Consider the following 26,820-nt stretch of genomic DNA (forward strand, 5'->3'; position numbering starts at 1 on the left):
CCATTCATCCATCGATGGACATTTGGGTTCTTTCCATACTTTGGCTGTTGTTGATAGTGCTGCTATAAACATGGGGGTGCATGTGTCCCTTCGAAACAGCACACCTGTATCCCTTGGATAAATGCCTAGTAGTGCAATTGCTGGGTCGTAGGGTAGTTATATTTTTAGCGTTTTGAGGAACCTCCATACTGTTTTCCAGATTGGCTGCACCAGCCTGCATTCCCACCAGCAGTGCAAAAGAGATCCTCTTTTTCCACATCCTCGCCAACATCTGTTGTTGCTGAGTTGCTAATGTAAACCCATTCTGACAGGTGTAAGGTGGTATCTCATTGTGGTTTCGATTTGTATTTCCCTGATGATGAGTGATGTTGAGCATTTTTTCATGTGTCGGTTGGCCATCTGGATGTCTTCTTTGGAGAAGTGTCTATTCATGTCTTTTGCCCATTTTTTCACTGGATTATTTGTTTTTTGGGTGTTGAGTTTGATAAGTTCTTTATAGATTTTGGATACTAACCCTTTATCTGATATGTCATTTGCAAATATCTTCTCCCATTCTGTCGGTTGCCTTTTAGTTTTGCTGATTGTTTCCTTCACTGTGCAGAAGCTTTTTATTTGGATGAGGTCCCAGTAGTTCATTTTTGCTTTTGTTTCCCTTGCTTCCGGAGACGTGTTGAGTAAGAAGTTGCTGTGGCCAAGATCAAAGAGGTTTTTGCCTGCTTTCTCCTCGAGGATTTTGATGGCTTCCTGTCTTTCATTGAGATCTTTCATCCATTTTGAGTTTATATTTGTGTATGGTGTCAGAAAGTGGCCCCGGTTCATTCTTCTGCATGTTGCTGTCCAGTTTTCCCAGCACCACTTGCTGAAGAGATGTCTTTATTCCATTGGATATTCTTTCCTGCTTTGTCAGAGATTAATTGGCCATATGTTTGTGGGTCCATTTCTGGGTTCTGTGTTCTGTTCCATTGATCTGAGTGTCTTTTCTTGTGCCATGTCTTTACCATTTCTAACAATTTTAAATAAGTTCAGTATTATGGAAAAGATCAGTTGTAATTGTTTGAAAGAGGAACTTAATTCTGATGTTTTATTGGTGTCCCATAATAGCCTATAGTACAGAGATAGTTTTAGGAGGATGGGAAGTCCTCTGAAGATTAAATAGGGATGAAGGCTCATATTTGGATCATGAGCCTCTTTCAGTATTGCTTACATAGGTGTTTTTAGTTTCTCATATAAAATAAATAAAAATAATAACTTTTTACTGGGAAAATGTAAAATTCATGTATAGTGGAAAAATTACCAAAAATCATGTAGCATATAAATCAAAATGAAAAACTTTAGGGTTTATAGTAATTTTTCAAAGGCAGCTAAAAAATTGAATCTTAGGCATAGGCATAGAATTCCTTTAAAAGTAATTTTCATAAAAGTCAGAAAAATGCTTGCTTCTCGTGTGGGTATTGACTGGCGAGGGACACAATAACTTTCCGGGATGATACAAATTTTTTATCTTGATGGAGGTGTGGGTTCTATAGGTTATGAAAAATAACAATAAATTTAAAAGTAAGAAAATCACTGATGCAATTTTATTTATTAACTTGTAATATTTGTAATTGACAGGAACCTCCTTAGTCAGATACCCAGTGAAAAGTTTCGATTATATAAACTAAATATGGTGGCAAAGATGGAAAACTATCTTCTTTCCAGAAGATGTAGGCGACAGTATGTATTATTTTTCTTATACTAATTAGTAACAGATTTATGAATGGTGCTCCTTTAAGAAAAAGTTTTGCAAAGTAATTAGAAATATTTAGAAATAGTATTTTGTTGGTGTTACGTATGTGCTGATTTTTAAGGCAACTTTCTTTGTGCTTCAGTAAACTGAAGCCAGATAATGAGATCTCAGGTGAATCAATTAGTAATGATTTCACCTCATTATTTTCAGCAATAGTTTTAATATATATGGTTTTGTTCTTTTATTTAATTTTAAATTTTCTCTTGGGTAGAATCATCTTGTCTCATTTTGAAGACAAACAACTACGAAAGGCCTCTGTGAGTATTATGGAACCTGAAAAATGCTGTGATAATTGCAGGTCCAGGTAAAGATTTTTTCTTCTGCATAGACTTTCTAAAAGTCTTTTTCTTCCTTTTCAAATAATTTTTAATTGAGTTTTCATTGAATGATATGCATTGTAGTTTTTAAAAAACAAAATCTTTATTTAAATAGAAGACAAAGCAAACAATATTATTTTACTTTATCAATAGGTAAACCAATAAAATGATGGACCTAAATCTATCAGTAATTATATTAAATGTAAATGGTCCAAAGGTACCATTTAAAGGTAGACATTGTTAGAATTGACTTAAAAATATGACCCAACTAGGGGCTCTGGGCTGGTTCAGTTGGAAGAGCATGTGACTCTTGATCTTGGGGTCATGAGTTTGAGCCCACATTGGGTGTAGAGGTTACTTAAAAATATATGGGGCCCCTGGGTGGCTCAGTTGGTTAAGCATCCAACTCTTGACTCTAGCTGAAAAGTTCCTGGGATTGAGCCCCACGTTGGGCTCTGTGCTGAGAATATGGAGCCTGCTTGGGATTCTCTCCCTTCCTCACTCTCTGCCCCTCCCCCACGTGGATGCACTGTCAAAATAAATAAACTTTACAAATAGATAAATAAGCTTTAAAAAAGAACAAAAATATGATCCAACTATATCCTGTCCATAAGAAATTCACCACAAGTATAATTATATAGGTAGGTTAAAAATAAAAGGCTAACAATTGTATATCATGGTAACATGGATCAGAAGAAAGCTGGGGTTGTTATTTTAACATTAGACAGTGGAGCCTTTGGAAAAAGAATATTGCAAGGGATAAAGAAGGACATTACATGATGATAAAAATGTTATTTACCGATGAATCATAGTTCTCCACAGAAAGACACATACATATGTATATGTATACACACACACACACACACACACACACACACGCACGCACTCACAGTGGTTTTAAGGAATTGGCTGATGCAGTTGTGGGGATTGGCAGGTCTGAAATATGTAGGGCAAGCTGGCAGGCTGCAAAGTCAGGCAAGATTTCTGTGTGAACAGTTTTGAGTCACAATTCCTTGTTTTCCAGCAAACCTCAGTCTTTGTTCTTTAAGGCCTGCTTTTGATTGGATGAGACTCACATTATCCATGGTAGTCTCCTTTTTCTTAAAGCCAACTGATTATAAGTGTTAATCCTTATCTGCAACGTAGCTTTGTAACGATATTTAGGTTACTGTCTAAGCAAATAATTGGGCCAAGTTGACACATAAAGGCAACCATCATATCCAAGAATACAGAATCCTAAATATGTATGTAGTTAACAAAAGAAGTGACAATTAAAAGGAGAAATATAGAAATCCATACTTACAGTTGTCAACTTCAGCATCTTCTCTCAGTAATTAAATGAACTAGTAGACAGAAAATCACTGAGACAGAAAAAATGAACAGGACTATTAACAAACTGGATCTAAGAACACTCTGCCCAACAACAGTGGAATAAACATTCTTCCCAGGTACAGACGGAATGTTCACAAACATAGATTATATTCCAGGTCATAAAACAAACCTTAATAAATTTAAAAGAATTCTGTTCATATGGAGTGTGTTTTCCTACTATAATGGAATTAAACTAGAAATGAGTAACAGAAAAATACCAGGAAAGTCTCCAAACACTTAAAGATTAATAGCACACTGCTAAATAACCCATGAGTGAAAAGGGAGGTCTCAAGGTAAACTGAAAATATCTTGAACTGAATGAAATGAAAATGCAAAATGTATGTGATGCAGCTAAAGCAATAATGAGAGGAAGATTTAGAGCATTAAATACTCATAATAGAGGAAACGTTTCAAATCTGTAATTAAACTTCCACCTTAGGAAGCAAATAAGAGCAAAGTAAACTAAAAGGAAGCAGAAGGAAGTAGATAATAAAGAGCATAAATGAAATAGAAAACAAAATCAAAGACCTCCAAATCACATTCTTTGAAAGAGTCAATAAAATTGATAGAAACTTCTAACGAAAAAAAAAAAGAGGAGACACAGGTTCTTAATATTAGGAATGAAAGAAGAATTTCACTACAGGCCCAACAGACATTAAAAGGATAGTAAGGAAACAATATGAATAACTCAGTGTGCATATATTCAGAGGAAATGGACCCAATTCCTTGATAGTCTCAAACTAACAAAATTCACCCACAATGAAATAGATAATCTTTAATAGTAACCATTAAATGATAACAGTTACGGTTATTATTAACAGTATTTATTATTGTCATTAATAAATTGTTATTGTTTTTATTTCTTAGTAACAAATATTAATAAACAGTATTTTATTATTGTTATTATTAATAAATAGTAGTTACTGTTAAAGAAATTAGGTCGTAGTTAAAAACCTCTGGAAATAAAATTCCCTCACCAAAATGGCTTAAATGGGAAATTCTACCAAACATTTAAAAGAAGAAATCATGCCAGTTTTACAGTATGAGCCCATTTATATGATTTTCTCTCAAAAGTAAGACTATAGTATAGGAATGAAGAAAATCTCAGTGGCTGCCAGCAGTTAGAGGGAGGTGGAGGGTAGGATTACAAAGGGCTGTTAGTACAGGGGACTGTCTGAAGTGATGGAGTTGTTATGGGTCCTGATGGTGCTGGTGGCTGATTGTGGTAGTTAGGTGAATCTATGCGTATGAATCAATAGATGTGGTTAAATTTGTAGAAGTTTACACATGTTCAGGCATACAGTCAATTCAATTGTATATTAATTGAAAAAATAAAATAAAAACAAATGGTATACCTAGTTGGGTCAGCTGTATACCTAGGTGTGGTAGCTGCGTTACTATTAGACAAAAAAGTAACTATTAGGGATGGAGATGATCTCTGTGCAGTGACAAAAAGTTGCTTCACCAAGAGGACAGAATTGTTCTATGCACCTCAAAAAAAAGAAACCCCAAACCCTACAAATATGCAAAGTATAAATTGACAGAACAGCTGGAAAAATCAACAAATCCGCCATTAAAGCAGAGGAGTTTGATATAATTTTTAGTTATTGACAGGTTAAGCAATCCAACAATGGTGAGCTATAGAAAATGTGGTCAACGTAGTAACAAGTGATTTATTACACACTTGGTATTTAGAGCCTCGTACTAAGCAGTTAGAACAATGTATCTCAAACATTTTCACTTCACGATCCACAAATCTAATGATAATACCTGTAGGCACAGTAGGCTGTGCACTACTTGAGTGCAGGTTCTGTTCAGAACCGAGGTTAACTATACAGCACACTGGCTTGGAAGCATGGAATTAGAGACTGCACTTCTCAAACATACATGGAAGATGGATAAAAAATTTGATTCTGTGTTAGAGCAGAGCATGGTAAACAAATCCACTTTGCTGTCTGTGTGGATGACCCAAACATCTGGGAATGCAGCATACCCTTTGGTTTATATGTTGTCTATGGCTGTTTTTGCAGAGTTGAATGCCTAGTAGTTGTGACACAGAGACCATATAGCCCACAAAGCCTAAACTATTTACTATCTTGGCCCTTTATAAAAGTTTTCTAGCCCCTATGACTAGACTGTAGTGTTGTCTCAAAAGTTTTCTGTGTAATGGTATTGAAGACACCACTTTTTCTTTTATTAAAAAAAAATCTTTTTTTAATGTTTATTTCTGAGAGAGACAGAGAGACAGAGCGCAAACAGGGGAAGGGCAGAGAAAGAGAGGGAGACACAGAATCTGAAGCAGGCTCCAGGCTCCGAGCTGTCAGCACAGAGCCCAACGTGGAGCCCAAACCTATGAGATCATGACCTGAGCTAGAGTTGGACCCTCAGCCGACTGAGCCACCCAGGCGCCCTGAACACACCACTTTTTTCTGATCACAATGTATTTGAATTAAAGGAAATAAGAGGACGGGGTACCTGGGTGGCTCAGTCGGTCAAGTGTTCGACTTCGGCTCAGGTCATGATCTCACGGTTCATGAGTTCAAGCCCCACGTCAGTCTCCGTGCTGACAGCTCAGAGCCTGGAAACTGCTTCAGATTCTGTGTCTCCCCCTATCTCTGCCCCTCCTCTGCTCATGCTCTGTCTCTCTCTGTCTCTCAATAATAAATAAATGTTAAGAAAATAAAAATTAAAAAAAATTGAAAAAAAAGGAAGAGGATGGAAAAATTCTCATTCCTTTGGAAATTAAAAATAACACTTTTAAATTAGTCATAAATCAAAGAAAGAGAATGGAAATTAAAACATTTTTAGAACTTCAGTGATATTTACAATAATACTTTATTATTAAATTAAAACTTTAAGATCTTTACATTAAAACTTCTAAGATCCAGTATAGGTGGTACTTTGTGAGAATCAGATAGCTTTATTCATATTAGAAAAGAGAATTAATGACCTAATTATCTTACTAAAGAAAATTAGAATAGGAGGATAAACCTAAGCATAGTCTCTACCCCCCCCAAACATATTATTATATCTGGAATATTGAATATATTCTTATTGCTATTTCAAAGCTATTTGTTATAAAGAAAGCAATTGAATTAGATAGTTGAACTGTATTAGTTAATTTTCTCTAAGGAGTCCTTTTGTTCTCAATCTGCTTTAAAGAATTCTCATTTGTATTAATGATAATTCCAAATCTACCTAAAGGAAGGCTTAGGAATGTAACTTCTAAATGGATTCAAATGAGGTGCAGTTTATCTTTGTGTCATATTGTACAGGCATCAGAGTTTAATAATTTATTGCATAGGAGATTTGGTTTTTAAGTTACTTTTTTTTTTTTTTTTTTGCAACAAACTTTTTCTTCGATCACAACCTAACCCAAAAGTCCAATATTTATATAATCAGTCAAGTGGAGCTTTTCAAGCTATAATTCTGCATTCTGCTTGCTTGAACTCCTTCCTCTTCTTCCGTTTATGGTCTGAGTTACCAACTGTGAAACTTGTGTTCTAGGGCACTAGGGTTGAGAACTCTCAACATAACGTGCAGAGCTATATTGTGGTTTATATTCCATGGCTGTAATGAACTTTATTTGTAGCTTATGAAGCAGTTGGTGTATTTGAGATTTTTTTTTTTTAACTTGGCTAATAATTTCAGTAAATCTTTTTATTTCTAAAGGTACTTGCCTTAGCTAAACTTTCTATCCTATTATTACTTAGATTGGATCGTTGCTTTTCCATTGATGACTCAGATGATACCCCACAGGACTTTGGTCCACAGGCATTCCAGCTATTATCTGCTGTGAACATCTTAGGAGAAAAGTTTGGAATTGGGCTTCCGATTTTATTTCTCCGAGGATCTGTAAGTGTCTGAATCACCTTCATTGTTCTTCTTGCACTCCTGTTATACTTTTCTTCAGAGGTTTGCTGTATTAGAATTGTAGCTTTGGCCTTAGATGAGTTGTTAGAAACTCAGAGAGCCATATTAAGTTCCAATTAAGCACTGCATTCATTACTTTTGACAAAACCTGTGTGTTATCATACCTACTCCTGTTTTCATATTTCAGGTTGATGTGCAGCTCTGCACTTCCTTCTAGAAGCATTGTATTAGCTTATTGCAGTTGGTTGGATGAATCCCTAACCTGCTCTTTCTTAGGATGCTTAAGAAAAGTTAACTTTCATTGTATCAGGATACAAATAGAACAAAATTGTCTCTTTTGTGCCCAGGAAAGTAGTAAATGCTTTGAACAAAACTTTAACTTTAGCGATTATTTGTAAATGTCTCAGTTCAATAACAATATTTGGCAGTATATTTTTTCTTTACTTCTATTCTGCTTCTTATCACAGATATTTAAAATTCCAAAGTTTTTGTTTGACCTTACCAGTGAATAAATAGTGATAGTCAGTTCAGCCACTTTTATTATTTTTCCGCAATTAGTGTGCCAGAATTATTCTAACAGTTGCAAGTACAATATGAGTAAGTCATGACTCTTAAATTCTGTAGTCCTTTGGTTCATATGATTTTATTCCTGATTTAGAAGACTGCAAAGTAAAGCTGAGTTATTAGGTATTAATATTAGTTAAATAAACCAAAAGTGGGAGATAGAATCCTTCACAAATTTGTATATTTATTAAAAATATACTTAAAATATGGGGTGCCTGGGTGGCTCAGTTGTTTGGCCGACCGACTTCAGCTCAGGTCATGATCTCGCGGTGTCTGGGTTCAAGCCCTGCGTCGGGCTCTGTGCTGACAGCTCAGAGCTTAGAGCCTGCTTCAGATTCTGTGACTACCTCTCTCTCTTCCCTTCCCCTCCTTGTGTTCTATCAAAAAAGTAAAAAAAAAAAAAAAAAAAAATACTTAAAAGTAGAGATGAGTATTTCACTTTGTATGTAGAATTTAAAAAATAATTTAAGTGAGCATTTATTTGTTAAATACTTGAATGCTTCATATAAATATTTATATCGAGTTTTTTTCTTGTTTAGAAATAGACAAGTTAGTTGTGAAATATTTTTAGTGGAATATTGAAAATATGTTCACTTTTCAGGTAGCAATGTTTTTAGATTTTGAATGGAATTTAAAATTTGTTCCCCCGTCCCATTCTAATTTTGTTATCAAATCACCAGTTTGATTAGAAATTTAATAGTGTTACCACAGCTAATTAATTAATTAGTGTTCCAAGTTAAGGAACTTGGATTTAGCTGCTATGAGTGCTAATATTTTTTTTCTATCTTTTTTATTAAAGACTTGAAATTGCAAGGGATAGATTAAGTTTAATTGAGATCTGTGAAAGTTTCTTCTGTCTCTGTCATCTTCCAAACCTGTATATCCCAGTTGAATGTGTAATTTATAAAAATTATCCTTGTTTAATTTGGTAGGATCCAGCAGTATCCAGTATCAACAAGGAAGTGTAAGTGGGCTCCTACACAAACTTGAACTGGTCACAAGAGGGATCGAATTTCACCCATTATTTGAAAACCAAGTCAGACCTCTTATACTGACAGTCTCTTCTGGGAGTCTTCAAATTAAGAAGTTTATTCTTTGTGAAATTTTATACTACCCTTGCTAGGTAAAAGTGCAAAACTTTTCAAAAAGTACCACTTAACAAAAATTTGTAGACATTAACTACAAGGAAAATAAGGCAATTTTTTTTCCTTCCATTTCAGTGATCTTGGTACCTACTGGGATATTATTTAAAAAATTGTAATTATAATTCCTTTAGGAATTTGACAAATTGTCCACCTTAACTAATTTAGAAAAAATTGATATCTTTGTAGTTAATTTTGATCTGTAATATATAAATATCTTAAACTGAAAACTCTTGGCATTTTAAAAAGATGTTTTTATATATATATATATATATATATATATATATATATATATATATATATATATATAACAAAAATGATTTAAGCAGCATATGTTTCTCCTTTCTTACACAAGATATTTCTAAATGGTATAAACAGTTATGCAGCCATTCAGGCATTTGTGAACGGAGTTTAAAATTTGCTTTTTTGTTTAAAAAAAACCACATTTTTTTGATGTTTATTTTTTAGAGAGAGATTGAGAGAGTGCGCGCGAGCGTGAGCATGGGGGGGGGCAGAGAGAGGGAGACACAGAATCCGAAGCAGGCTCCAGGCTCTGAGCTGTCAGCACAGGCCCGACTTGGGGCTTGAACCCACGAACCATGAGATCATGACCTTAGCTGAAATCGGATGCCTAACCAACTGAGCCACCCAGGCGCCCCTAAAATTTTGTTTTTAAAACAAAGTTTTAATTAGTGATTAAATAGTAGAAATGTTGCCTAAGGAACTTTGTTTTAGCTGTCTAAACATCTCACCACATAAATATTTTTAAACACCCTGTGTGAATGAGTGGTTAAGATATGCAGTTATCATGATTTTATAGAAAACAGAAACACAGTCCTTAATTTTAATAACCAAGACATTAAGTGAAACCGCATTTTTAATCACATTATCAAAGTGCTAAACCTTGTCACGGCTCCAGAGTTAGGTAACACTTTTGATAAAAGATGCTTTGACTAGGCAGCCACTAGCAAACTATTGGTAGTTTTAATCACCCTGTATAGTTTTAAATCTATCATACAGAAGAGGGTTATCCATTTAATTTTCTGGGTAAGCTATTTTGTCTGATTGAAATATAATCCTAGAGATAGATATTTTTTAATCTTTTGATTTTATTTTGCACTTAGAATAACAGCTCTGGGAGTGACTTTGTTAAGCCCTGGAGTGGCAGCTCTAAACTTCTTTGGCTTGTGGGAATTGGGAAAAAGTCAAAAGGAACAAAGTGAAAATGTAAATAGAAACTAGGCTGCTTTTGTTTGCACTTAAATAACATGCAGATTTAAAACTTGTTGAGTTAGAGCTTATACCTATTTTTTCCCACTAATTATTAAACATCTTTGTGTGTGTGTGTGTAAGACACTGCGTTTTGTGGGGAATCCCAAACCTGAATTACATGAAACTCATCATCTAATAGGAAAGGTGTTAATGATAGCTAGCTAGCTAGCTAGCTAGATAGTATAGTGTAGCATTGAAAGAGATAAAGGACATATGAGTAGATCTGAGTCCTCAAGAGAGTGCTTGTTAATAGCTGAGAAATTAGAGAAGTCTTTGTGATTCTGCCACTATCACTGGAACTTCTTGTTTTGTGGGAGATACAGTAGATTTTGGCATTTAGAGATGGAATGAGGGAAGAAAGGTGGAGGAGAATGTGACATTCCTACCACAAAAAATGACCACACAAAATAGTTGTGATTTTTAAAGAAGTTACTTCAGATAAGTGGCAAGTGCATTTGTTTTCTCTGCTAGGTAGAGGTTCAGAGATTTTGCTTTTATCAGAAAGTGATTCTTTGGGTCGTGTGTCCCAGCCAGTCTTCTCACTTCATTCTAACTCTTATCTGCTAATTAGTAGGTTTCCACATTCCTTGATATGCCAGTTTGGTGTCCTTTATTATCCCAACCTAATTTTTAAAATAAAAGAGTGAGATAATTTCCCTTTTTGAGTGTGTCTTAAAGAACTGTAGACTCCTAAAGCAAAAAGACTATTTAACCCTGTGTATCGCCTTATTTTACAGTGATCAATGCTGAATCCCTAAGAGTTAGAGGACCTGCCCTGATCATACTATTACCTTGTTGCAGAATCAGGATGAGCAAGCAGCCCTCCTGACTACCGTTTAGTGCCTTTTCTATTTATTATGCTATTCACAGGCGATTTTACACTTTTGTTTTTGGGTTCAATGATCTGGAGAATGAATGCGACTGGTATGGGATGTGTGTGTAAAATGTGCCTTCCTTAAAATCAGTGCCCAAATCCAGTAGTCTCTATAGCAGCTTTCTGGGCATGAGGATTGCCATGGACACAAGACAACGTAAATTTATTCAATGGTACATAGCATTCATGATGATTATTGATCGTGAGGGGAAGGACAATTACTCCTTGTTGATTAGAAAAAAATCTCACTGTTTCCTACTATTAAATGTGTCCATTGCCTTCAGGCTTGCTTGCTTGCTTGCTTGCTTGCTTGCTTTCTTTCCTTTCCTTCTTTTCTTTCCTTCTTTCTTTCTTTCTTATGAAAGGAAAGGCTAGAGGAATAATTTTAGTGTTGAGATTGCTAATAAGTACTGGTTAGGCAATTTAATATCTTTGGTGTTACCAGTTTGCAAACAATAGAATCTCCTACTATTAGTATAAGCTCCTAGCAGAGATAGAGTGCCATTACAGGTGTTACAGGGAAAACCGACTAGGTACTAAGTCATGGATTTTCTTTTAGATTAAGAAATTCAGGTTGAGTCAAAGCATCAGCTGTTAACTAATAAGAAGAAAGTTAATGTTACTGAGCCAGGCTCTGTCTTGGGTACTCAGTCTTCATCACATCCCCAGGAGATAGATGCTATTGTTAATACTTCTATAGCAGCTGAGGAAATAGAAACCCAGATAAGTTAAGTAACTTGCCCAAAGTCAAGAATCTAGTAAGTGCCAGAGCTGTGATGTGAATCCAGGTAGTCTTGCTGGAGTGACTATCATCAATGTGTATGTGTATGTATATGTGTATGTATATGTTTATGTATATGCATATATACTATATGCATATATAGTATCTATGTTGTGTATGTGTGTGTTGTATAGGTATATTTGTGTGTGTGTGTACGCATAATATAGTAATAAAAGATTAGAACTAGTAGTCTTGAGGTCTGTGTTCTAGTTCTAGGACCTTAGGCTTCCACTAAACATCTTTGAGCCTCTGATTATTTGTTAGCAACATGAGTAAAAAGTGACCAAGTAGATCAAAGAGCTCCAGTGTTCCTTCTAGCTCTGAAAGTCTCTGATGTTTGATTTTAAACATTCTGTTTAAGTCAACTCAAAGTCAGTTGGCGTAGGTAGGGATTTTTTTTTGTTTGTTTGTTTTAACATTTATTTATTTTGAGAGACAGAGAGAGGCAGAGCATGAGCAGGGGAGGGGGAGAGAGAGACACACACAGAATCCGAAGCAGGCTATAGGGATTGTTAATAAGGAAAAAGGTACCATGTTGTACCCGGGTGTTTCTGTTTCTCTAAATCTTGTTCCAGTAAAGTTTTGGTAAATATAATTATCATGATATTAAAGCTCATTACTTAGCCATTTTAATAAAAAGACTTCTATTTCTATTTTTATTTTTAAGATAAATAGAATGCGTGTTATAGACTCTGTTAACTAAACCTATCAGAAGCCTATGTGTTAAGCTCAGTATCTAGGCACCAATGTGTCTCTGATCAGAATTCATTCCAGTTTAATCTGATTGCAGCCTAGATTTCCTTTGTATGAGGAATCGGTTTTAATTAGGCTCTTTCACTTGTATTCACATGTTTAACGTTCCAGAATGATAAACTGGTAGCTGTAACATTCTCGTCAGCTGAGTAAAACCAATACGTTCGTAATAGAGAGCCTTTATAGTGCTTGAGTCATGTCTGCTGGAACTCATCCTATAAATTGTTTTGATTTTGATCCCTGGATTTTTTTTTTTTTTTCAACGTTTTTTATTTATTTTTGGGACAGAGAGAGACAGAGCATGAACGGGGGAGGGGCAGAGAGAGAGGGAGACACAGAATCGGAAACAGGCTCCAGGCTCCGAGCCATCAGCCCAGAGCCCGACGCGGGGCTCGAACTCACAGACCGCAAGATCGTGACCTGGCTGAAGTCGGACGCTCAACCGACTGCGCCACCCAGGCGCCCCTGATCCCTGGATTTTTAAATGCACTGGTTGTTAAACCTTCATGGAGTATAGGTGAAATGTAAAAATGTTGAATAGCAGGCTTTGCCTGTTTCTAAAATTTTAGACTGCATTTTATATTAAAATTTTTAGAATATAGTAACCTCTTGACATATTCAAAGGATGAATGTTTTTGAAACATAATCTAAAATACAGAATTTATATTATCTCAGGATCACTCTAAGTAATTTAAACAGAAAAGTATGTATTACTGTGCATTAAATAGCTTATGGTATTGTTGATAACATTGTACTGTATAGTCGATCCTAAGAGCTGCTGCCTCTTCTGTGACAAGAAGCTATCTGTCAGCTTGGCAAGCCACTGCTACAGCACCAGACCCCAAAGTGCACCAAAGAGGGAGCTCTAACAATCAGGGAGGTTCCCCTTGTACTTGCTCTGGTAATCACCCTGCAGTCGCTATAATCTGTATCCAGAAAAATGGATGCCCCTTGATACTCAGGAAGCCAGTAGTTGTATGCTGGGTTCTGTGCTAACACTTCCTCATAAAAAGCAAACACCTACCTCCATGATCCTGCATACCTGCAAAAAATAGTGGAAGAGTATCCTTAGCTCAACTTCCTGCCTATAGATGTCATGAAAAAATGCATCTGAATAGTGGAACTTAAATCATACCCAGAACTCTAGCTGCAAGGGATTTTGAGAAGCAGTATTTGTAACTTTCCAGATTCTGCAAGAAAAGAAGTCACAGTGGATGAAGGTTAGAATGACTCTTGAATTACCATCTGCCCTATTCACCACAAATACATTAGAGAGGAGCAACTTTCCATAAAGCACTTTGTCTGTGTAATACTATAGACATTTAAAGGTGGTACTTAAATGTGTAGGGTATGGGAAGGAGGTAGTGAGAGGGCAGAGCGAATGAAAGGAAAAGTACTTTGTGGGGGGGAATGTGGGAAGAGTCATTTCCATTAGATGACAAGAGAATTGCACGTGACAGACAAGCTTCCCCAACATTGTTAAAACTTGATGGCTTGCAAAGAGTCTTCAGTTTGGGATCCTCTCTTCACTTAGGAAAAAAAAAAATCTCAAAAACAGCAACTGTGTAGCATGCAGTTGCTTTTTCTGGGGTATCTCAGTCAAGCAGCTAAATCAGAAGTGATGAAGTAGGGGCGCCTGGGTGGCTCAGTCGGTTAAGCGTCCGACTTCAGCTCAGGTCACGATCTCGCGGTCCGTGAGTTCAAGCCCCGCGTCGGGCTCTGGGCTGATGGCTCAGAGCCTGGAGCCTGCTTCCGATTCTGTGTCTCCCTCTCTGTCTGCCCCTCCCCCGTTCATGCTCTGTCTCTCTCTGTCTCAAAAATAAATAAAAACGTTAAAAAAAAAAAAAAGGAGTGATGAAGTAAACTTTGCAGTACCTCTTGAACAAAAGCACCACAAATGCAGCCATGCAGTGGGAAGTGAGTTGCCATGTACTCACTGATTACTAGCTGCTGGATCACACACATTAATACCCAAGCTCCTAGTCTCATGCTGCAGATGATGATTTCTGTTTTCAGACAATGTATGTTAATAAAAGGTCTAAATAGCCTAGGTTAAATATTACAAACATATCCCAGCCTATGCATTGTAAAATGCGTGTGAATTATATGCAGAATTACCTGCCATTATTTTAGACAGAAAAGCAACTCTACTTTGATTATATATTTATTTATGGCTTAAGTATTCAGAACAAGCAGGATGGGCATAAAATTTCATACGTTTTTAAAGCTGAGATTTAGTGTTAAACCCCAAAAATGAATAGACAGTTCTGTTTCACTTATCCTGTTTAACTCAATAAGCGTTTTTAGATATTGATTTTATTCCTAATTTCAGAATTCCCAGCGTCTTGCAGATCAATATCGCAGACATGATTTATTTGGCAATGGCAAGGATCACACAGAGAATTGGTGGAAGGCTTTGTCCCGTCAGCTCATGACTGAGGGATTCTTGATGGAAATTCCTGGGTATTCCAAATTTATAAGGATTTGCACTCTTACAAAAAAGGTAAACAATGTACAAGTCTACCTGTTTGATTTAATTTTACTCACTCTTCATTAAGAGATTCTTCTTGTATTCAACAGGGTAGAGACTGGCTTGATAAAGCCAAAACAGAATTTCCTAAGAAACTTATCCTTCAAGCTAATGAAGAATTGTGTCTAACAGAGTTTCCTCAACCAAGGTTCGTTTTTCAGGTGTTTTTTTTTTTTAACTTCTGGATTTTTTGTAGTTGAAATGTCAAATTATACCAATTTACAGACACCACAAAGATAAAATGAGTAAAGATTGTTTTAGCATACCTCTTTTAGCTAGTTTGAGGGTGGGAGTCAGTGGGTGAAAGAGAAATCATAGAACATTTTCTTGGTTGATAAAAAGTAGATGAGGTATTTAGAAAGCTGCTTTCCCATTGGTTAATGAAGCAGTGCTGAGATCAGTGTTGAAGAGTCAATACATTATATTTCCTTCTTATGTGTAGAAGGTGGGAAGGGAATATACTTGTTGCCTTCTTTTTAATATCTTTACATGTTGTTGATCATTTGGTTTTTTTCCTTTTTTTAAAAAATTGAGATATAATTGACATACAACATCGTGTAAGTTTGAAGTGTATAACATTGGTTTGATAGATTTATACACTACAGTATGATTACTACAGTACTTTAGCTAAAACTTCTAGCATGTCAAATATTTCTTTCTGTGTTGAGAACAACCTAGTGTCATTGCAACTTTGAAGTTTATAATAGTGTTGTTCACTGTAATTGTTTATAATTGTGCATTAGATTGTCAATTTTTCTTTTAAACTTCAAACACCTTAAAGAGCTTTAAACTTAAACTTTAAGGAGCTTTAAACTTAAACTTTGAAGAGCTTAAAAAGCACATTCCAGAGCTTGTTCTAAAAAAAATTATTTTAAAAAATCCTCATTTCTGAAACAGTAATGAAATCTCATCTGCCTTTCTAAGAGTGGAGGTGTGACGATATCAGATAATTAGATAGTTACACTTTGACATTTGAGATAACTTAATTTTATTATTTTTCAGTTCTAAAACCGTATCACTTGGCATGCAACAGTGTTCCTATACTCGAGAACCAACTGAATTAACTGCAGAGAAGGTTTGTTTGTTAAAGAGGTGGTTCTTATTTATTTCCTTATTAAGTGAAATGCTTCATATAACAAAACATAAACTTTGGAAAGAGTAGCGAAATGAACAATAAAATATGCAGTATATAATTTCTGGGATCAATAGCAGAAATATTTGAGAAGTAACTTATTTTGATTTTTTTAATGTTTATTTATTTTTGAGAGAGTGAGAGAAAAAGCACGAGCAGGGGAGGAACAGGGAGAGAGGGAGACACAGAATCCAAAGCAGGCTCCAGGCTCTGAGTTGTCATCACAGATCCCGACATGGGGCTCAAAGCCACGAACTGTGAGATCATGACCTGAGCTAAAGTCATATGCTTAACTCATTGAGCCACTCAGGCACACCTATTTTGATTTTTTAACTTTTTAAAACTTTAATTAATTAATTAATTTTAATGTTTATTTATTTTTGAGAGAGACAGAGACAGAATGTGAGTGGGTTAGGGGCAGAGAGAGAGGGAGACACAGAATCTGAAGCAGCCTCCAGGCTCTGAGCTGTCAGCAGAGAGCCTGATGGGGGGCTCGAACTCTCGATCATGAACTGAGCCGAAGTCGAACGCTCACCCGACTGAGCCACCCAGGTGCCCCGTATTTTGATTTTTTTAAAGCCTATTTTATAACTCATTTGGCCTGGAGTTTTTTTCTTTTTTACACATTATGATACATATAATTGATAGAAAACAAATAAGCCCGATTCCTAAAAGTTCTCAGTAAAACTATATACACACTCACATACACACATGCATACATATGTTCTTCTTTTATGTTTTGGGTCTTAGATAACTATTATAGATTAAATACCCACAGGTAGACTTCACGTAATTGGAACACTGGAGTAATAGGAAAATGTGGTGAATTAAATTTTTTGGTAAAGTTTTTGTTTTATTAAAGTATGCAGAGTGTAACTGAATCATTTTGTAACTTTGGCCTCTGCTGCATCTCAAATAATTGTTTTGATCATATATTCTCTAGATTTGGGAGGAATAGGACTAACTGCCAGTAGCATCCTAGAAGTTGATAATCTAAGAGCTTATTTTCAGGTGATTTATTTGATGACTTAGAGGAGAAATTGTAATCGTGAGATTTTATGTCATATTCTTTTCATATTTGAAAGTTTTTGAAACTTTGGATTTTTTTAATGGACCTTTCTATGTTTAAAAGCAGTCTAACTTGGAGAAGATGTATTCTTACAAAGCATCTGATAAAATTTCTTCTGGCAGTAACATTCCCAAAAGAAGGTACAGAGTTGAAAATTTTTATTTTCTATAACTTACTATATCAATACCTTTTTTCTTCCTTTCCTAAAGGTAAATATCTGTCAGATGTTGGGCTATTTCAGTTGGCAGAAGGAAGTTAAAAGTTAAAGCATAAGCCTCCAGTGTTAGAATTATTGAAGAAGACCTATAAAATGATAGTATTAACATTAATTTAATAACTAACACTTCTTGGGTATTATTGTTTGCCAAACTCTGTACTAAATGCTAAGTATATTATTTGTAATATCTTATTTAATTCTTACAACAGCCTATGAGTTAACCACTGCTATTCATTCCCATTTTAAAGTTGAAGATACCAAGGGTGAAGAAGTTAACTAACTTGTTCAGTTGCACATAGCTCATACCAGAGCTGACTTTCAAATCTATATTTGTCAACCTCTAGCATCTAAGCACTCATTATATTTGTATAAAATATATATTTCCAGCCCACTTAAAATACATTATATGGCAATATAAAATGGTAAATATGAGAGTTGGTACAAATAATGAATGTACCTATTGTACTTTGGAGCTTGCTGTCTGACTTGCTGACTTAATGGAAGTATGGAGAATGTACAGAATTACAGAAGGTCTGAAGATGGAGAATTTGAAAAACTTGTCAGGACCTTTATACACAGATTACTGAATGGACTATGTTTATATATGTATCAGGTGAAAATAAATTAATGTGCTCTGATGCTGTTTCTTTTTTTTTTTTTTTAATTTTTTGAGTTTGTTTTGAGAGAGAGAGCGAGCCTGGGAGCACGAATGAGGGAGGGGCAGAGAGAGAGGGTGAGAGAATCCCAAGCAGGCTCTGCACTGTCAGCACTGAGCTTGATGCGGGGCTCGAACTCACAAATCGTGAGATCGTGACCTGAGCTGAAACCAAGAGTTGGACACTTAACCAACTGAGCCACCCAGGCGCCCTGATACTGTTACTTTCTAATGGATTTCTCACTTAGAGAATACTACTTTGGATCTGACAAACATTTACTATAATACGTCTTCCCCTCAAAACAATTTCTTTTTGTTTAGATATGGAGTAATTACTACATTTTATGTAAATAAAAAGGTTAAGTAGTGTATAAAACAATATATCCATTCAGTATGCGGAAGCATTTCTTCATTTAAACATTTACTGTGGTTTTGCTAGGCATCTTCTTGTGCCAGGTATTATTCTAGACAGTGGGATTGAGTGGGGAAAAACAGAGACATAGCCCCCCCACCCCCCGGGCCCTCCCAGGGTTTATACTCTGGTGAGATATACAGGTAAGGGAACATAAAATTACAATTCAGGGTTGCAACACTTTGGGAAAGCAGTTTGGAAGTGACACTTGATCAAGGCTTGGGTAGAAGTGAAGTGAAATGAGGGGAAGTTTTCTGAGCAGAGGAATGGCCCATATATTAAAACCTGAAAGCAAAAGAAGGTATGATACGACGAGGAGCTCAACAAGTATGCTAGCAATTTCCTGGTAGAGGGAAGTGAGGGAGTGGTAAATATTTAAGACTGGAGAATTAAATAGGGTCCAGAATATCCAGTTTCCTTTCAGGCACTCAACTTGATCAGTTGAGATGAGATCTAAGAGGATTTTCAGTAGGATAGTGACATCCAATTTATGACTGAGAACAGAGGTTGGCATTTCCATAGAGGATCAGATAGTAAATAATTTAGGCTTTGTGGGTCATGTGGTCTCTGTCTAACTACTCCACTTGGCTGTTGTAGCCTTAAAGCAGCCATAAATGATATGTAAAGAAATGAGTGTGGCTGTGTTCCAATAAAACTTTATTTATGGACACTGAAATTTGAATTTCATATAATTTTCACATGTCACAAAATGTTCTTTTGATTTTTTTAAATTGTTTAAAAATGTAAGAAACCATTCTTAGCTTACAAACCTTATCAGAACACATGGATTTGTCCCATGCACCCTAGTGTGCTGACTCTTGATCAGTGACTCTTGCTGTGGAGGGATTAGAAGGCTAGAGGATCAGAGTGTAGAGACAGAAATAAGGCTATTGCAGTAGAATTTTCAGGAGAAGATGGGAACATAGATGAGGGAAGTGGCAGTGGGCATGGACAGAAATAGAACTGTAAGATATTTAGGAGATAGAATTGTTAGGACTTGGTGATTGGAAATTCAGGTGGGCTGAGGAAAATGGAGAAGTTGAACATGACACTTAGGTTTCTGTCTTTGATTACGGGTAAGAGTGTTGTCCCTCCCGTCACTGGCAACATAAGAGGAACACCGATTTGAGAGATTGTTGGATATTAAGGGGACAAGGAGTTTATTGATAGATGTACTGAGTTTGAGACACCTGTGGAGTAGTCCAGATACTAACTTTAATGTATGGGCTTAGTGTAGAGAAGTGAGAGTGATGCTTACACATCAATAACTATTATTTTAAAGTTCATTTGAATTTTTATGAAAATCATACATATGGGGGCGCCTGAGTGGCTCAGTTGGTTAAGCATGGGACTCTGGATTTTGGCTCTGGTCCATGATTTCATGGGTTGTGAGATTGAGCTCCTCCTGGGGCTCCACGATGACAGTGTGGAGCCTGCTTGGGTTTCTTCTCTCTCTCCCTTTCTCTGTGTCCCTCCCCAGCTTGCACACACTCTCTCTCTCTCAAAATAAATAAACATTAAAAAAATAATACATGTACATGGTTTTAAAATTGGTACTTAATGGCATGTCACAAAGCACACCAGTTCACACCCTTCCCAAACCTACTTTGTTCTGTTCTGTAGAAGCAGTCATCCTCAAATCTTCCAGCTGGGCTCTCTGATATTTGCCACTATATTTCTTTTTTTTTTTAATTTTTTTTAACATTTATTTATTTTTGAGACAGAGAGAGACAGAACATGAACGGGGGAGGGTCAGAGAGAGAGGGAGACACAGAATCTGAAACAGGCTCCAGGCTCTGAGCTGTCAGCACAGAGCCCGATGCGGGGCTTGAACTCACAGACCGCGAGATCATGACCTGAGCTGAAGTCGGACGCTTAACTGACTGAGCCACCCAGGCGCCCCTGCCACCATATTTCTAAGTGGCATACTTAGATTACTGGTTTTGGACCAACTAGTTTTGGAAATTTTTTTGTTGACATTCTATAATGGTGGATTAGGGCTTATCCTCCATATGCCTTCCCCTCATTTCCCTTCCTTCATTCCCCTCTTGACCAAAGCAATTACATTTCAAGTTTTGGTCAGATTAACAATTTGTTTTTATGTTATTAAACCTACTCAAACATTATATACTACTAAGCCAAACTTTGTTACTATGGCCACCACTACCTTATTTTCCTTGATGTTAGTAATTGTCTTTTTTGTTTTCTTTGCTTGGTTTTTAGTGTTCTTGTTCCTTATTTTTCTTTTCCCTTGTTTTTAATCTCTTTTTGTTTATTCTCTTGGAGAGTTCCTTGGCTTTATATTCCCTTCCATCTAGTAAGATTTTAATTTTATTTTTCAAAAATTTAATTTCTAAGAACTATTTATTGTTCTCTTTCTTCATTCTTTTTTTTTTTTTTAACGTTTATTTATTTTTGAGACAGAGCATGAACAGGGGAGGGGCAGAGAGAGAGGGAGACACAGAATCGGAAGCAGGCTCCAGGCTCTGAGCCATCAGCCCAGAGCCTGATGTGGGGCTCGAACTCATGGACTGTGAGATCTTGACCTGAGCTGAAGTCTGACGCTTAACCGACTGAGCCACCCAGGCGCCCCTCTTTCTTCTTTCTTTAACATAACAACATTTTCTTGTTTCGTGGATACAACATCTCTACTTTTTGGTGATTTTCATAGTAGTAATTTTGAACTTTTCTTCTGTGCACTTGTAATAACATTCATAGGCAAAATATTTTTTATTAAATGTTCTCCATGTATATTTCTGCTTTAGGGCTATGTTACCCAAAATTTGTTAGTATAGATGATAAAACTTATTTTTGAAATCATTTAAAATACCATTTTGCAAACAGTACATTAGTATAAAGATTTTTATAAATATTAAGATAAAGGTCAATGTAATTATATTATTTAAAACAAATTTATAATTATCTTGAGTAAACTGATATTACTAATTCCTTGAACTGACGTATCTTTTCTCAGGCTTACATCTACTTATTTTAGTGATAAGATTTGGTAATTGTGGAAATCTTACTTTACACTGTAGATTTTGAATTCTTGCAACAGAGAAATTTATAAACATTTCTCAGGTATCAAACATGTTCCCCCCTTTCTTTACCAAAGGAGGACTTTATTTAAATGTGGCATCTTTTATATGGGCTATTCCATATAATTTCATTTGTATAACTGTTTCTCCTTATAATTACTTTATCAGTGAGAAATGCTTGTTAAAGAAAATGGTTTTCTATTTTGCTGCCTCTCACCTTCCGTGTTGTTTGCTAATTGGGTGTTTCTTATCCTTTTGAGGAGCCAAAAGCGGTAGTATTTTCTTTGGCTTATTTTTGTTTGATTCTGAAGAAAAGTGTGAACAATTTGATTAATTCCATGCTAATGTGCCTCACCAGCCAAAAATTAGTGATATCACAGTAAAGAATCGTAGATTCTTTAGCATCTATCACAGTAAAGAATCAATAGATTCTCTCTTGGTCAAAAAAGAGTTATTTTCATTATAGATAGGGAGTATTAAAGCATTTAGTTGAGGATGAGGGTAGGGAAAGTGCTGTTTTTAAACATACTCATTTTTGATGAATTCCAATTGCAGTTTTAACTTTACCATTATAATGAATGCATTTGATTGAAATTATTGAAAATCTAGGCTGTTGTAGATCACAATTATGTTACTGGTATTATGAAGAATAAATGTTACTATTGACTTGGAACAATATTCTCATTTTGGGGGTTAAATAAAAAGTGATCTTGGAGAAAGAAAAGCTTTTATCATTTACATTCTTTTAAATATTTTAGCATCATGGTACATTCACCAGGAAAATCTTACAAGTCCTCAGAACCTGTTATTTCAGCTGAAGAGCAGAAGACTCAGGTATGGCTTTTGTGAAAAGGCAGTATTTGAAAGGATAGTTGTGAACATATGCATGCTTAAAATTTTTTTGCCAGTATTTTAAAAATTGTTCTTTAGCAAGGAGTCTGAGATACAGTTTAGTTTTCACCCTAAGGGAAAATGTAATATCTGAAGCTCTAAAAATAGAAGGCTGGATTTTTCCAAGTACATTTGAAAAAAAACCAAAAAATGTTGAGTTGTTTTCTTTGTTCTTTGTTCAGACTATGCTGTATAGCATACTGGTGGAAGCAAGGCAGGAACATGCCAATCAAAAGGGTGTTCCTCCCGCTATTCTGGCAACAAATAAGATACTGCTGGATATGGCCAAAATAAGGTAAGCTGTCTGTTTGCATATGTTCTAACTTATTTTCTTCTAACGTAATGTATTTGTAACATGGATTGTTAAGTGATAGTATGACTTTGGGTCCAGCTGTCGTGTCTGTGCGTTGACTCCCCAGTCTCCCATGCTGCTGCCCACAATGTCACCACCGAGCTATAGACCCATGTTTCTACGTCAATGAAAATCAACAGTTTTCAGCAATCAGATTCATTCTATATAAAATCTAACTCTTTATCCACAAAGCCTCCATACATGCATTTCAGGCAACTACCAAAACTCTTCCTGAATATCTTACTTTTTTAAATTCATACCATCATGTTCTCAGTGATGCACGTTTAAAACCCCGGGTATTATTTTCACTCTTCTAACATGGATCCCCATCTTTGTCTTATTTAAATAGTTTTGAGACCTTTTCATGTAAATATTCCTTATGTGTCTGTGTATTCTCTCCTCTCTCTTTTTAGTGACACCCTGTTAGTTTGGACCAGTGCTCCTGGACTATTGCAAAAGCCAGTTACTTTTTCCTTCATCTCTCCCTCTCTGTTTCACCTGATAATATGACACTAAATCAGTCTTTATCATGTTGTACTTCTGCTTAACTAGTTCCCCACTGTCTTAACTTCTGTAGCTTATAATTCAGGCCCCTCCATTTATGGACTGAAACCACCTTTTCCAGCCAAGTCATACGATTTTGAATGGTTTATCTTACCTAGGCTCTTTACCATTTGTTAAAGACCCACTTTCAACTTCCATATATTTATTTACAGTGTTGCTTCTGCCTTGTGGTTTCTTTGATTCCCCAAAACTCCTTTTAGGGAATCCTTTAAGATCTGGCTTTATTAATTATTTTTTCCATGAAGTCTTATATGCTCTTTAACAGCAAAGTAATTCCTCTCGCTAGAATTCATAAAGGACTAAAGTTAAATTTAGAAGAAGCTTCTATGGCACTTCTTACACAATGCTTTACTTACTTTTTTTGTTATTATTATTATTGGTATACATGTGTTCTATCTTGCAGATTTTAAACTCTGTGCATAAAGACACTATGTTCTCATCATTTTCTGTCTTCCGAAGCACCTAACACAATGCCTAATAAACACAAGTTGGTCAATAAATATTTAGAAGAAATATTAACAAAGAATAGTTGTTTGGAAATTGTATTCATCATTTATACTTTCTTTTAAAAAATTGTTCTTGTCACTAAATTTTATCCAAAAGGTGTTACTTTAGTGTAGAAATTTTAATAATAGAATATAGCGCTTATATTTTATAATAATTATTTCATTAAAAGTAAGTATTCAGGGGTGCCTGGGTGGCTCTGTCAGTTAAGCTTCTGACTCTTGATTCTGGCTCAGGTCATGATCTCCTGGTCATGGGATCGAACCCCATGTCAGGCTCTACACTGACAGTGCAGAACCGGCTTGGGATTCTCTCTCTCTCCCTCTCTCTGCCCCATGTCTCAAAAATAATAATAACAAATAAATAAATATTCCAAGACCACACTTTAATATTTAGTGAAGTTGTTTGAAGGAAAAAGAATAATCATGAGATTGGCAGATTTTTAGAAGGTAGGCAACATACAGTCTCTTGGATATTGGATACAGTAAGAAATAGTGACTTAAAAGCCTAAAGTAGTTAGCAGGTTTGTTGTTACCGGTAAATACTTCGTAAATAATGAATGGGATTTTCTTTTTTGTTTCTTAGCCTGTCAGTTGTCCGCAGTTAAAGCCTCATAGTTATTTATTTTGAGAGAGAGAGAGTGAGAGAGAGAGCACACGTGCATGAGCCGGGGAGAGACACAGAGAGGGGAGAGAGGCAATCCTAAGCAGGCTCCATGCTGTCAGCGCAGAGCCCAATGCAGGACTCGATCTCATGAACTGAGAAATCGTGACCTGAGCTGAAATCAAGAGTTGGACACTTAATTGACTGAGCTTCCCAGGTGCCCCGGGCCTCATAGTAGCCTTTTTTTAATTATTTACAAAAATAATAATAAGATCAGTCATAGAATAGAACATTAGTTTCTTCATGATAATACCCTATTTATCAGTTAGTACCGTGTTTCTGTGGTGACAATGGTGGTGGTGTTTTTACTCATAAATTGCTAAAATGGCAAATCTTTAAATGGTGGAAAGCAAAGAAAGACATCATAAAATATGAGTGCCTGTATTACACATTGTTTCTGATTGTTGGAAAAATATATGTTTACTGTTAGTATGACACTAAATATCAGCTATGTTACTGGAGTGATAATGTTTTAGTGGTTTGTTGACCTTTTAATTTTTTTGAATGACAGACCTACTGCAGTTGAAAATGTGAAAAGGATCGATGGTGTTTCTGAAGGCAAAGCTCTTATGTTGGCCCCTCTGTTGGAAGTTATCAAACATTTCTGTCAAAAAAATAGCATTCAGGTAAAATACTGTGATTTTTCAGGAACTGTGAGAATAAACATTTTTTAATAATTTTAGAAACACCTTTCAACAGCAGTATTTTCTCCATTTACAGTTGGTCCTTGAACAATGTGGAGCATTAGGGGCGCTGACCCCCACACGATCAAAAATCTACAGATAACTTTTGAATCTCCCAAAACTTACCTACTAAGTAGCCTACTGTTGACTGGAAGCCTTATTGAGAACACAGACAGTCGATTAACACGTATTTTTTATGTTATATGTTTTATATACTATATTCTTACAATAAAGTAAGCTAGAGAAAAGAAAATGTTATTAGAAAAATCAAAGAAGAGAAAATATATTTATGGAGCTGTACCGTATTTGTTGAAAAGAAAATCTGCATATAAGTGGACCTGTCCCATTCACACTGTATTGTTCAAGGGTCAACTGTATTTTCATTTCCACACTGGACACTTAAAAAAGCGATTCAGATTGTTTGTATAGTAAATCACTTATAAAAACATGTTAGTTACCTATATTTATTTATTTAATTTTTTTTTTTTTTTTTTTTTTTTTTTGAGAGACAGAAAGAGAGCACGAGTAGGAGAGGGGCAGCGAGAGGGGGAGAGAGATCCCCAAGCAGGCTCTGCACTGTTAGCACAGAATCTGACATGGGGCTTGATCCCATGAACTGTGAGATCATGACCTGAGCCAAAATCAAGAATTGGATGCTCAACTGACTGAGCCACCCATGCGCCCCCTCTCTTCAGTCTTCATAGTGTTTTCTTCCTATCCTTTTACTTCTTGCTTCACTGTAAATGACCGTTTCCACAGGGACCTTTGGGTTTCTTTCTTTAAACTCCACATGTAGACTCTATTAGTCTGTGTACTCCAACATAGAAGGTGAGGCATTGTGAGGTGGTAGAAAGTCTATTAAACTCAGAATCAGGGAATCAAGAATTTAATTCCACCACTGTCTACCTGGGGAAGCCAAACGTTAAAGTGTTCTTTAACTTCTTTGGGTTTCCATTTCCTCACGTACAGGATGGAAAGCATACTTTCCTTCCCCATATTAAAGAAACAATGGATGAATTAGAAAGATAAAAGATAACAGGGTGGGAATAAAAAGTTGGAAGAGTTAAAAATATGGAAGGAAGTATTTAAAAAAATTTTTTTAAGTTCATTTATTTATTTTGAGAGAGGGGTGGGGGAGGGGCAGAGAGAGATGGGGAGAGAGAATCCCAAGCAGGCTCTGCACTGTCAGCACAGAGCCCAACATGGGGCTCGATCTCACAAACCATGAGATCATCACCTGAGCCAAGATCAAGAGTCAGACACTTAACCGACTCAGCCACCTAGGCACCCCTGGAAGACAATATTAAAGGGCTATTTTTACTTGTAAGAATCTCCTGTAAGCTTTGGACAGGCACATTTGGATCCCACTTTAGAAAT

General features: G+C 36.0%; 1 protein-coding gene across 5 annotated transcripts in view; it reads left to right on the plus strand.

Moving 5' to 3' along the window:
* The window catches only part of WRN (WRN RecQ like helicase), a 152,970-nt gene that overhangs the window by 104,052 nt on the left and 22,098 nt on the right, over window positions 1-26,820 (plus strand). For 4 of the 5 annotated variants that reach the window (XM_019466845.2, XM_019466846.2, XM_019466849.2 and 1 more), the window contains 10 exons: window positions 1,612-1,713; window positions 1,998-2,090; window positions 7,188-7,329; window positions 15,066-15,236; window positions 15,314-15,411; window positions 16,266-16,338; window positions 17,528-17,604; window positions 22,545-22,620; window positions 22,860-22,972; window positions 25,272-25,386. In XM_019466845.2, coding sequence (XP_019322390.2) covers window positions 1,612-1,713; window positions 1,998-2,090; window positions 7,188-7,329; window positions 15,066-15,236; window positions 15,314-15,411; window positions 16,266-16,338; window positions 17,528-17,604; window positions 22,545-22,620; window positions 22,860-22,972; window positions 25,272-25,386 — 1,060 coding nt within the window. The remainder of the gene's footprint in view (window positions 1-1,611; window positions 1,714-1,997; window positions 2,091-7,187; window positions 7,330-15,065; window positions 15,237-15,313; window positions 15,412-16,265; window positions 16,339-17,527; window positions 17,605-22,544; window positions 22,621-22,859; window positions 22,973-25,271; window positions 25,387-26,820) is intronic. The other variant, XM_019466847.2, reaches the window with a different exon arrangement.

This window comes from Panthera pardus, unplaced genomic scaffold, assembly GCF_024362965.1.
Source record: "Panthera pardus isolate Hobbes unplaced genomic scaffold, ASM2436296v1 HiC_scaffold_13, whole genome shotgun sequence".
Lineage (NCBI taxonomy): Eukaryota > Metazoa > Chordata > Mammalia > Carnivora > Felidae > Panthera > Panthera pardus.